General features: G+C 36.2%; 2 protein-coding genes across 4 annotated transcripts; both read left to right on the forward strand.

The window, feature by feature from the left end:
* The first annotated feature begins 3620 nt into the window (after positions 1-3620).
* On the forward strand, positions 3621-10173 carry LOC116125569 (chaperone protein dnaJ 10-like). Its single transcript, XM_031411271.1, has 10 exons — positions 3621-3864; positions 4217-4276; positions 5314-5396; positions 5539-5698; positions 6361-6490; positions 6919-7077; positions 7595-7773; positions 7871-7951; positions 8054-8212; positions 9645-10173. The coding sequence occupies exons 1-10, from the start codon at positions 3778-3780 to the stop codon at positions 9738-9740; spliced, it is 1194 nt and encodes a 397-aa protein (XP_031267131.1). The 5' UTR covers positions 3621-3777; the 3' UTR covers positions 9741-10173.
* A 568-nt stretch (positions 10174-10741) lies between these two features.
* Positions 10742-12760, forward strand: LOC116125570 (UDP-rhamnose/UDP-galactose transporter 2-like). 3 transcript variants are annotated; one of them, XM_031411274.1, is made up of 4 exons: positions 10742-10873; positions 11329-11572; positions 11807-11991; positions 12083-12760. In XM_031411274.1, exons 2-4 carry the CDS (start codon positions 11443-11445, stop codon positions 12296-12298), a joined length of 531 nt encoding a protein of 176 aa, XP_031267134.1. In that variant the 5' UTR covers positions 10742-10873; positions 11329-11442; the 3' UTR covers positions 12299-12760. The 3 variants fall into 3 exon arrangements, with proteins under 3 accessions (XP_031267134.1, XP_031267133.1, XP_031267132.1); XM_031411273.1 differs by lacking the exon at positions 10742-10873 and adding an exon at positions 11005-11109; XM_031411272.1 differs by lacking the exon at positions 10742-10873 and having other exon boundaries at positions 11117-11572.

Below are 12760 nucleotides of genomic sequence, written 5' to 3' on the forward strand. Positions count from 1 at the left end.
TGTGTGAGAGGGGTATATTTTGCATATCGTGGGAAAGGCTGCCTGTCCCTGTGGTTATTTGTTTTCTACTTTTTTTAGGACTTGTTGCGATCCCTATCATTGCGGTCTTGACCTCTGCACTTGTTTGATGGGCGATCCTGTCGCCTGTCTAGGGCTCCTTGCATCGAGCTTCTAGCCAATGCTGTCAGCGAGCTTTCCACTCCCTAGTTTTTTGCAGCCATTTGGTCAAACTTGGCTAGGCTCATGTGATCTTCACTCTAGAGCTCTTTCCACAGCTTTGTGTTTGGCTTGATGCCTGTAATCAGCAAAGTTCGGATGGACTCCTTGGGTGCATCTGCAACCTTTGCCTGTTCATTCTGGAATCTCGTTAAGTACGAGGTCAATATTTCATCACTCTCCTGACGAATGTTGCTCAAGTAACTGAGGGGCATTGCAAACTGTCTCTTCGCTTGAAATTGTTGTAGGTACAACGAGGAGAATTGTTGCTAGGAATTGATGGAGTTTGCCTTGAGTCTCTTGTACCACCTCTTGGCATCCTCTACTAATGTTACTGCGAAGTAGCGACATTTCACCAAGTCACAGACCTGGTGTAGCTCTATCACGTCATTGAAATTGTCGAGGTGGTTCCTAGGGTTCCCTCTCCAGTTGAATTTACTCTTTGGTGCCTTGAAACTCTGTGGAAGTGGGGCCTAACGAACCTCCTCCATGAAAGGGGAACTCACTATTTCTTCCATTGCGTTGTTCTGGCTGGCCCTTAGATCGTCGAGCATTTTCTGCACGCAATCTAAATCTTCATTGTGGTTGCCCTAGCCGGCTTGGTTTAACCTTACTTCGAGTAAGTGAGTTCGCAAGTCCGTGGCTTGCGAAGCCCTCCATTGCGCTCGTTGATGTGCGAAGTCGAGTCATGATTGCTAGGCTGATAGGTGCTATCATTCTCATTGGTACGTTGCTCGCGACGTCGGTTATAACCGGAACGTCGATCATTGTCGAATTGATGCACATGACTCGTCTCGCAAGCTTGCGAGGATTGAGCCTATCTCTAGTATTGGTTAAGACTGGCACGCTGATGCTAGGGATACCACCGGGCATCTCGGGGGTGATTGTTGCCTTCTGTCACGACCCGATTGTTTCCCTTCGGACTCGTGCGGCTTTAGGTGCTAATCTCCCGATGATTGCCCTAAGTCAGCCTTGCTTGCTCACGCTCCTAGCCCTGCAAGTAAGAAAACACTCACACAAACTCACAAGAGATGCTAGAAGAGAACTGTTTTACTAATTGAGAGAACTTTACAATTCTTGGATGGTTTGGCCAAATGAAGGCCTCCCCCTTTTATAGTAGTTGGAGTATACAATGGACGGTCTAGATCTCTTGAGATCAACGGTGGAGATTAGCTAACTCCAAACTACCACCTACCAACTACTATCTACCAACTACCACATTAATTACAATATTCTAGCATATACAAGAGTATTCCGGAAGCTTCTAGATTGTCCAGGTGACGCACACCAAGTGTTTGATGAAATGCTTGAGAGGCGTCACACTTCGCTCTCACCTAGTGGTTGCTTCCTTGGCCGCCTCCTGGGGTTAGTTTGCCTGCAAGATTCACGCTCATGAGCAGAGTGGAGTTTATGACGGCAGGGGTATTGGTCGCCTCTCGGCGCCGACAAGTCGGACTGGCCACCTGCTGAATTCATACCTATTGGGGAGGCATTAGCAAAGCGTGGCTAGTCGAGGTTCTGGGCAGTTGGTTGCTGATTTCTCAGCTCAGCCATGTTTTGTTACACCACCTATTCAATCATTGTTCTGATCATCTCCACCAGTTGGCCGTTTTCGGGGAGTGACGTCCCTGCCCCTTGGTTATTCGTGACATGCAGAGTTGGCGGCACAGGAGGTCGACGTCCGGTGGCATCTTGTTGCACCTCTTGATGGGTGGTTTCCACATTTTCGTGGTTTTTGGTGGTGGTCTTCGATCTGGTATGCACTATCGCGAGCCTGAATTAAGTAAGTTGCTGTGGTTGTTGGCCGAAATTTTTGAGATGTTGGCAGAGACCCTCCTTCTAGCGCCAAAATATTGAAACGAAATTTCGTACCAACCAGAGAGATCCAATTGACCTTGGTAGAATTGGAACGAATGTGGGCGTGATTACGGATAATCAGTGATGGGTGAATGATAAGTGCAATAAAGTAAAAGATAATAAGATTTTTAAAGTGGTTCGGCGAGGTAACCTCTTATGCCTATGTTTACTGTTCTTGTATTTGCTATGAGAGCTTACAATAAGAGTTCTATGAAAAATTTCTAACCCCTTTTTCATCATTTGAGGGGGTTTATATACAAGATTTGTATAATGGAAAGAGTGAAAATAAAGGGATTACAATTGATTTGAACTGCAACTCCAATATTCTTACGATTGGGCACTGTGATTACGCAGAGATTGCTGTTAATTTGGTCATTCTCGTAATATCTAGGATCTGAAGTTATTTGGGAATCGATTGAATGATCATTCGGGTTGTTCGCGATTAGCTTATGCTGAGTCGAGCTATATGTCAACGAGTTTATGTTGGGTCGGACAATCGGTAGAATCAGACTGATTCTGAGTCGATCTAATATCTTATAACTGGTCGAACTTGAAGGAAAAATCACACACATTTGGTTGGAGTGGGGTAGGTAAAAATTTTCACGGTTTTAATTGGGTTGGGTCTTACCTACATGACGTCTTGATGCCTACGGAACTTATTTTGTCCTCAATTAATGCGAGGAAGCTAGAAATAAATGATACTTCAATTTGGGTTAATATCTTCGAAATCTGATGACGACCTAAACTACCGGTGATTGATTTGTAAAGTATTCAGTAGCCTAATTTGATACCCATATAATTCATTTTGTGCTCGAACTAGGTACTTCAATATGAGTTAATATCTTCCTAAACTAACCATGGCCATAAATATTGATTTTTTAGTGCTAAAACTTTTGGAACGCCAGTTTTGATGTCTACAATACTCATCTTGTGGTCAAAATGTGCGAATAAACGAGAAATAAAGTGTTTCAATGCGGGTTAATATATGACGGAAATTAGATGATATTTGATAGGGAAATTTTTGGAGAAACCATTTAAGACAAACAAACAAGTTCCTAGCTTAAGCTAAAAACCACATTTTCTTAGTTTTATTCCATTAAGAGGAATATGATTGATTTTTAACACAAAATTATAAAGGAGAATAAAAAAATTATTACATTTAAGACAAGCACCAAAATAAATTGTGTTTTACAAGAGTTTTATAAATTATGTAGATGATAAATTTCATATTTTTTATTTTTTTATCATGTTTTCAGAAAACCTTATCCAAAATGTTTTTATTTTTTTTATTTTCATTAATTATTTTTAGATAAATATGCCATATACGTTTTTATTTTCCATAATTTTCAATCATTTTTAATATTTTCAGAAATACGAAAAACGGATACGTAAAATCCAAAAATAACACACATTTTTCCAAACCTTTATATATTTCATTATTAAAAAAATTAAAAATGTAAAAGTACAATGGTAGAGAAGCAGGATGAAACCTAAGTACAACGCGGAAAACAGGGCGGATAGTCAACTTGAAGGAATCAGAGGTCAGCGTGTAGAAGATTAACGCCATTCCTATCATTCTTAACTCTGATAATTTTTGGACGGTATATGTTGTTTTATCTCCATTTTTTGGGTTTACTCTGGTATCCCGATCGATTTAGTGATTTATAAATCAGAGGTAGTTGGGTAGCATTCACCTAGTCAGTGATGGTAAAGGAGACGGAATACTACGACGTGCTAGGGGTCAGCCCAACGGCTACAGAGTCCGAGATCAAGAAAGCTTACTACATCAAGGTATTCCTTCTTGCTCTTGTTTTATATCTTGCCAATCTCATATTTTATTTATTTATTTATTCATTCATATATGAGGGTTTCTGGTTCAAAACCACCTCAACTTTTTGGTCTGCAGATCCCCTAGTTGTAATATAGATACTCTATGTTTTCTCTTAAAAAACAGCAGCAATTTAAGACGTTTATTTTCTTGAAATTGCTGAAAAAAAAGGAATTTTTGCTTCCTTGGATGTTATATCCTTCAACAATCAACATCACTTCCCATGTTCATGGTCACTATGTTATTATGAATTATCTTTATTGTCGGTGTTTAAAATAGAAACCTTTACAAATCTTCTTTGTTTGTGGGTTGCAGGCGCGAAAAGTACACCCAGATAAAAATCCAAATGATCCTCTTGCTGCACAAAATTTTCAGGCAAGTAGCTTGTTTTCTAAGTATCACTGAAATGGCTTTTTCTTCTAGAATACTGAACTTTTTATTTGATTAATAAAGGACATCTTCTAGTTTCAACTAGCATCAGCTTAATTTTAAATAAACAATACGAGAACAACTCGTTGTTGGTAGACTGCTTTCTTTGCTGCTTAATGCTAGAACACTTCTGCTTATTCTGATGAAAATCACTATATACTTGAAAATAAAAACGTAAAAAGGAAGTGATCACTTGAAAGTTTGAGTGAGTTTGGGGTCTCTGTCAGCTTAATATCTATCAGTTAGGCATTGTTATTGTGTTATTTGACATATTTACTTAAAAAAAAAAAAAAAAAAAGTTACAAGGAGATATTCATGGATGGAAGTTCATGAAAGTTCTTATGATCTAAAAAGCTACAAGGTTCTCCTTTGCATGAGGTTGGTGAAATTTCATGCAGCTCCTTCATGATCTTCACTATCTTTGGCAATACCAAATGGGAATTTGAACCTAGTAAGGCCTTTTTCCTCTTTTTGTAAAATTGGATGCTGCTAGAAGCGTCCATCTCTCTGCCTGTTTTTTTTCAGCCAAGGGCCTCTTAAACCACTAATTTAATTTCAATTTGTGCATTTTTTGGCTTCTTGAACTATTGTCATTTCAATGTGTGCATCCAGACTCATACATCTTTGGAAACCAAGATGTTCATGATGGCTTCTTTGATGCTCCTTGGTTCATTTAGTTTTTGGTAGACTTGGAGTAAGCCCAACTGCCTTTTCTTAAATAATTTATCACTGAAATGGATTCAAATCTTTTAAGTATTCAGTTATATGACAATCGTGTGCATAAAAGTAAGTTACAAACTGGTTTGGTCTCATTCAGAACATTTTGAATTTTATCATACTATTTAAATACTAATTTTTTTTTTTTTTTTTTTCTTATCTTTTTGGTGTTGTTCTCACTGTGTCATTGCATAGGTTGAATGGAGCTAAAATGTTCAAAGATTCATTAGTATATATTCATCGAAGTTTCTGTCATCTGAATTCAGGTTTTGGGAGAGGCTTACCAGGTATTGAGTGATCCAGCCCAAAGGCAAGCATATGATGCTTATGGGAAGTCAGGAATTTCAACGTTAGTTTTCTTTTTCTTAATCTATGATAGATTACTTTCAAGTTTGAGAAGCTTTCTGATTCTTCACACATTATATGTATCTGGATGCTGATAAATTTCATATTCTTTTTTATGTTATCTACACGATTCATTTTCGTTGCAGTGAAGCAATTATTGATCCTGCAGCAATCTTTGCTATGCTTTTTGGAAGTGAGCTATTTGAGGAATATATAGGACAGCTTGCCATGGCATCAATGGCTTCTTTAGACATTTTTACTGAAGGGGAACAATTTGATGCTAAAAAGTTGCAGGAGAAAATGAGGGCAAGTTCCTCCCTATTTTTATTAAATGGATTTTGGGTTGATTTATTTCTGAATCTAATGTGGTTTAAGGCTTTACTATATTCATTTTATTCTCTTGACTCAGTTATGCCCTGCTTTCAAAGTCTCAACACCCTTAAAATTGAATAATTTTTCTTTGCCACCTGGGACTGGCTTTGTTGTTAGGACAAAGGATTGTTAGATGGTAACTTGGAAACAGTAATTCTGTTAAGTCCCAAACCAAATTGGAACACAATAGCCAAAATGGTGAACTTTATATATTTATTTTATGAGATGTGTGACTGCCCAATAGGCTGAACAATTAACCTGAGTCTTCTTTACAGATTACTAGTTTTGCATCACAAAAGCAGTTGGATCCATCATATGATTGTACCATTTTATATTTTAATTTTATATAGCATATTAGAAGATACAGCTGGACTATCATTTCTCAATCTAATAAACTAAATGACCTGATGGAGTTTATTTATCTACTAAGAACCATGATAAGTTGATCGCATAACTAAGTAGAAGTTCATTCTCTAGTGTGTCCATGGTTATAAATTGGAATCACTTTGTCATTGTTCATGTGTGGTCAATCTGGCATAGATATGCAAATCTTTGCTTATTTTCAATGCCTAGTGCAATTTATCTGTCTACTGCAGGTTGTTCAGAAGGAAAGGGAAGAAAAGCTTGCAGCTATACTAAGAGATCGACTCTACAAATATGTACAAGGTAACAAAGATGAGTTTATTAATAATGCTGAAGCCGAAGTTTCAAGGCTCTCTAATGCAGGTAATATATCTGCACTTATATATAATAAAAAAAAAAATCCATACTTATAGTTAAAAATGAGTGTCAAAAAAATAAAAAAGGTTTCTTTTTCTATGATTGATTTTATTTTTTCCACTGTGTAGCTGCTGCTAAATCTTATGTCTTATAAAAGCAACCTTTGATTAGTCATATGCCTAAACATTAAGGAGCAGTTTTTTAAAAGTAAATTGACAACAATTACTGCCATTTAATGTAATGAAGTACTTAGTATTATTTGTTCAGTCGAAGCTCACAGAAGCTAGGATTTTTTCACGGTTGACAATTTTTCCCAAGTTTATGGGGGAACTTTAACCTAATTTGCAAGAGAGTCATTTACAGTTTTAATCTTCTAGTCTCAGTTTATTGGCAAAACTTTCTCTTCTGACTAGTTTTATCGCTGATTTCAACAGCCTATGGTGTTGACATGTTGAATACTATTGGTTATATATATGCAAGACAAGCTGCAAAAGAGCTTGGAAAGAAAGCAATTTATCTGGGGTTGCCATTCATTGCCGAATGGTTTAGAAACAAAGGCCACTATATCAAATCTCAAGTAACGGCAGCAACAGGTTAGTAGATATTGCTGCCTTTCAATTGACAGCAATCATTGTTGTGGGTAACCCTTTCGATCTTTATTGTTGTTACAAACCACATATTGGCAATATGGAGTGAAGTAGCACAAGTTCATCACTTTCTTGGGCAGCTCCCTGAGTCTCTCTCGCTTTGTGTCTTATCTGCCTTTTTTTTTTTTTTTAAATTTTAAATTTTTTTTTTTGGCATTTTTATTGCTGCTTTGTTGGAGACTCATTACAGTTCTTACAGACAAACGAGGGCTTGTGCAGGGAGTTTACTATGAGCTTTTACCGACTTTTTTGCTTCTAGTCATGCAGTATTAGGATGCTGATGTTGGTAAATATTGCTGGGTGGTGTCAGTAAAAAGTTGTTGCTTGTAGTAAGTAAAACAGTGGGGTAGGGCTGGAGTTAATTTTTTGTTCAAATTGTCACAACAAAAGAACTTAACTGCTTTAAGGAAAATTTATATAAGCTGATGAATTGTTCATTATTTCGAATTGTTGGTGGTGCTAGGTGCCATTGCTTTGATTCAGCTGCAAGAAGACATGAAAAAGCAGCTTAGTGCTGAAGGAAACTATACTGAGGAAGAGCTTGAAGAATACATACGATCCCACAAGAAATTGATGACAGATTCTCTGTGGAAGCTTAATGTAGCTGATATTGAAGCCACACTTTCCCGTGTTTGTCAAATGGTAGTTTTGCTAACTTTGAGTTATATATGGATTTTTAGCTTATATTATGGTAAATAGGCCTAGATTTTTGGTGATAATTATGAATAATTTATTTTAGGTCCTTCAAGATAACAATGCCAAAAAAGAAGATCTTCGTGCACAAGCAAAGGGATTGAAAACTCTTGGTAAAATCTTTCAGGTATTGTTTCTTGCTCTTTCATTCAGAATTCTCTGCATTTCCAACCGTTAGATTGTTGACTAAATGCCTAACTTGTTCGGGGACACAATGGCACCAATATAGAGGGCGAAGTCAACAAATGGAAGTGAGAATGAAACCGTATTAAGCAGTGGACACCAGAAACTGAATGGAAGTGAATCTGGCTATGATGCTTGTTCTCCTAATATGTCGCCAAAATCTTTAAATCATGAAGAACCATCTCAGTCTACATCTGTATCACAGGTAATTTCTTTCCCACTATTGATGTGTTCATTTTTTTCAGATATACAGTATAAACATCAATTTTTTAACTTCATTAGCTTCTATGGGACAAACGGGTAAAATATTGAATGAAAGTTTGTGAATCAAGGTAAAATGATATTGACATAGGAGACATTATGTAGGTGGACCTACTTTAGCCCCATGTATGTTGTAGACTAATCACTATTGGCAACAATCCTATGGATAATTAAGTGTCTTTTGTTTAGAAAAGAGAATGCTAAGAGAAATAGAAAGAACATATATAGTTACATTTTCTTTTCCCTTTTCTGGCCATTCTCTTCATTTTTTGTTTTCAGATATACAATATAAATGTGAATATTTTAACTTCATTAGCTTCTATAGGATGAACGGGTAAACATTGAATGAAAGTTTGTGAATCAAGATAAAATGATATTGATATAGGAGACATTATGTAGGTGGAGCTCCGTTAGCCCCATGTATGTTGTAGTCTAATCACTATTAGCTACAATCCTATGGATAATTAGGTGTCTTTTGTTTAGAAAAGAGAATGCCAAGAGAAATAGAAATTGGAGGACTCTTGTTGTGGTAAAGATCACCAACAATGATAGAATTATTTAACGTATTTGGGTTAATACATTTATGACATGAATATGTTTGACATGTTTAATGAACGGGTCATAGTGCTAGGGTTCACTCAAACGGTGCCTGTTTACAACAATTGCCATTCCTACCCAAAACATTATTGGATCTTAAAAGCTCAAAATTCAATATTTTATTATAATTCCATAAACGGTTTTCCAAAAGCAATTTTTCAAACATTATTGCATTGCTGTAAGCTTGTGTAGGTTGTGTTTCTAGCAGAAAAAGCAAAAGGCATGTGATATGATGATACCCTGAATTCGAAGTGCTAGTGCTTTGAAACTAATCTTTTGTCCATTAGCAAATTATCAGTTATATAAAAAATGAAGGTGTTTTTTTAAGGATCTGCTGTTATTAATTTTTAATATCCCCAATAAATAGCAAAATATTCCATTTATTGAATTGAGGGTGAGAAATAGGGAGAGCAGAAGAGATCAAAGGGAAAATTCATTATGATGCCAGCATACATGTTAAATGTGTCTTAGAGTGCTATAGAAATGGCGTGGATTTATTTTTTATGGGAACAAATGCATGTATATTTCCTCTTGTTCCCCCAAACGAAGTTGTGATGATGTAGTAACCGAGAACTAATCTCCTACATCTTAATTCTTATTTTGTTTATTTTTCCAAAAAGTGATTTCAAGTGCATGTATATATCCTCTTGTTCCCCAACTAAGTTGGGATGAGTGTAATACAGAGAAAGAATATCCTACATCTTAACTTCCTATTTGTTATTCAAGTGATTTAATATATATTTTTCCTCCATTTTCCTCATTACAATTGGATATCCTAGAGCCCGTATGTGGAAACCCCGAACTTCTCAGATGGTCAGATTAGCTCTAACTTTCCGATTCCAGCAGCACCACCTGGTGCACAAAGACATCCTTGAACAGGCAGGGAATGAAGATGAAGAAATGTGATATGATGAGTGATGCTTGTTTTGTATACCTACTATATGTATAATGTTATGGGTGTCAGTATGTATGGGCCTTGAGTTCGCATTTGTTGGATGCATCATTATGAGTAGATGGTCTGGAAAGCACATCCCACTTCGTTGTGTATGCTCATGGTGCATTTTACTGGAGATACATCCGTTTGAAATAGATAGGAGAGATTGTTGCAGAAGATAGTTCTTACCATGGTTTCTATCTGGCTGCCTTGCTATTTGAATTAGTATATCCTGTCACAGTTGGGTTTGCTTTCTGTGTGTGCGCATGGAGTGTGTTTCTGAGTCACAGGTGTACATTAAGATTAAAGTTTTTGATTATTGTGATATTTACTTGAAGATTCATGTATCATTAATAATATTCATGATATTGTAATGTAGTTTGTGCATGGAGCTACTTTTTGATGTATGCTTAGTCTCAAATAGAAGGATGCCCATAGAAATTGAGATGGAGTGGGTTGAGAAAAATTTACAAAGCCAACTTGCAATTTTACTATATGTGAAAGAAAGTATATACTAAAATTGGTTAGAAGGAAGAGATACATTTCCCATAACTTTTTACAAATAACTTCTGTAGTTCTGTTTCTAGTGTTTTAATCTCTCTTCCTAATTTTTAAGATGGGGTTTAATAAAACTCATAATTTTGATTCTCAGTATTTCTATTCTATGATATATGTTTAGCAAAGTCCATTAAGCACTTATTAAAAAATAGTGGTTGGTTTTAAGGTGTGATAAGAAAATGGTGATATTAAAATACGAGAAAGACTATATAATTTTTTATTGTGTATTTTGGAAATATATAAAATAAACTTGAGATTAATTGGACAGTGATACTTTATCATATTTGGGGGGGGAGGGGGAGTACAGAGTCCTTGGGCCCAAATATAGTTGGTGGGTTGAGAAGTCAAATAAGGCAACGGATATTACATAGTAAGTAAGGGTGAGTTGAACGCGCAAAACATAAACAAAGAAAATTCTCGTGACAAATGAGAAATCTTGAATTCCTTCAAAATCGTTCATCGTTGCATACTGAAGGAGTTTTTACTTGATTGTTTTCACACCTTCCAAATTTTCAGGTAATTTTTCTATCGAATTGTTCACAAGGGATCAAGTAATAAAAATTCTTAGCAAGAAAATATAAAAAATGTGAATTTGTAAAAAATGTTTTTTTTAGTAATAAATTACTTTTTTCTCCATGTAGTAAGAGTACAGTTTAGAATTAGGGACAAGCACATTTTAAGTGTCAACCCAACCACATAGGAAAAAGCATGGAAGAAGAGAACAAATCTAAAACGGGGATTGGAGCCTGGAGGTATACAAATTTTGACTGATTAAGAGAGATAATAGAAAGTGAAAGTGAAGGCGAAGGTTGAGAAGAACGACGGGGGCCTTTAGGATAGAGTTGTGGTTGCTGTGCCTTCCTTGCCGGTGCCTTCATTTTCCTTTCCATCCTCTTTCTCTCACCTATCTTCCAACGGATCTCCTCTCTTTTCCTTGTTTTGTTTGTTTCATTACATTCTCTTTGTTGTAGGCAGAGACGTATTCCCAGAACTCCTGAATTTACTCACCATCCATCAATATAATCTAAATCTAAACAAGAGAAGCAAATTCATCATTCAAATCACAGCTTGGAATTGAGATCTCAATGGAAAGCGAGAAGAAACCGTCGGCGGTGTCAGATGTGGGAGCGTGGGCCATGAACGTCATAAGCTCCGTTGGAATTATCATGGCCAACAAGCAGCTCATGTCCTCCTCCGGTTACGCTTTCAGCTTTGGTCTGTCTCCTCTTCTCTCCCCGATCTGATCTCATTTTTTCTTTATATATACATCTATCCTCATCAATTATACCGTTAAATCTTCTTGTTAAATAACTTTTAATCCGAGATCTTTATGGATCCATAAGACGAATGCCAAATTATCATAAGTTAGTTAAACGAACATTTAATACCGAATTTCAATTATGATTTTCATACCATTAATTAATATTATTGTGTTGCTTTTATTTTCAGCCACAACATTAACGGGGTTCCACTTCACTGTAACGGCTTTGGTGGGTTTGGTGTCGAATGCAACTGGATTGTCCGCATCTAAGTATGTTCCTATGTGGGAGCTTCTCTGGTTCTCTGTTGTGGCCAATATGTCTATTGCCGGCATGAACTTTAGTCTGATGCTCAATTCTGTTGGGTTCTACCAAGTACGAGTTTTACATTCTAATCCCAATTCTACTATTCCCTAGAAAATGATTATGTATGCTGATTAACTCTGTTTATTTTTTTTTATCTCAGATCTCCAAATTGAGTATGATTCCTGTGGTCTGTGTCATGGAATGGATTATTAACAATAAACACTACTCAAGAAAAGTGAAAATGTCTGTTGTCGTTGTTGTTATTGGTGTGGGTGTTTGCACCGTCACTGATGTCAAAGTTAATGCCAAAGGTTTTCTTTGTGCCTGTGTAGCCGTCTTCTGTACATCTTTGCAGCAAATTGTGAGTACTTTTTGATTATATTATTATTATATCCACTGGATTGGCATTTGGTTTTTTAGACCCGTGATTCCATAAATTTGCTTGTTATATCTTATTGGTTCCTTTCATGATGTTTTTCCAGTTTCTATGAAGCAATATGTTATGTTCGTTAATTATAATTAAGGTAAACTAATTGACTCATGTGGTGATTTGAGGTATTATGAATTAGTACATGTAATCGAATCACAAATTGTTTGGCTGTATATAAGTTCTGCTGAGTGAGAGCTGAGAAGTGGATCGCACCTATAAATGTGTTAGGTGGTGTTTGTTTTTTATTTTTGGTCTGCTGTTTGAATGCATAAATTTCAATGATATGTGTGTCTTTATTTTCTCATGTATAAGTTTGTTTATCTCCTAGAGAAGAAATATCTGTAAACTAATAATTTAACATTCCTCGTGAACATAGTGTTATTTGTATTTTTCCTATCAAAATAATTA

Source organism: Pistacia vera, unplaced genomic scaffold, assembly GCF_008641045.1.
Source record: "Pistacia vera cultivar Batoury unplaced genomic scaffold, PisVer_v2 Contig1689, whole genome shotgun sequence".
NCBI lineage: Eukaryota > Viridiplantae > Streptophyta > Magnoliopsida > Sapindales > Anacardiaceae > Pistacia > Pistacia vera.

Coding starts and splice junctions, on each gene's coding strand:
- LOC116125569 (XM_031411271.1), top strand. CDS start 3,778: ATGGTAAAGGAGACGGAATACTACGACGTGCTAGGGGTCAGCCCAACG. Junction 3,865..4,216: donor AGAAAGCTTACTACATCAAG/GTATTCCTTCTT, acceptor TGTGGGTTGCAG/GCGCGAAAAGTACACCCAGA. Junction 5,699..6,360: donor AGTTGCAGGAGAAAATGAGG/GCAAGTTCCTCC, acceptor TGTCTACTGCAG/GTTGTTCAGAAGGAAAGGGA.
- LOC116125570 (XM_031411274.1), top strand. CDS start 11,443: ATGGAAAGCGAGAAGAAACCGTCGGCGGTGTCAGATGTGGGAGCGTGG. Junction 11,573..11,806: donor CGGTTACGCTTTCAGCTTTG/GTCTGTCTCCTC, acceptor TTTTATTTTCAG/CCACAACATTAACGGGGTTC. Junction 11,992..12,082: donor ATTCTGTTGGGTTCTACCAA/GTACGAGTTTTA, acceptor TTTTTATCTCAG/ATCTCCAAATTGAGTATGAT.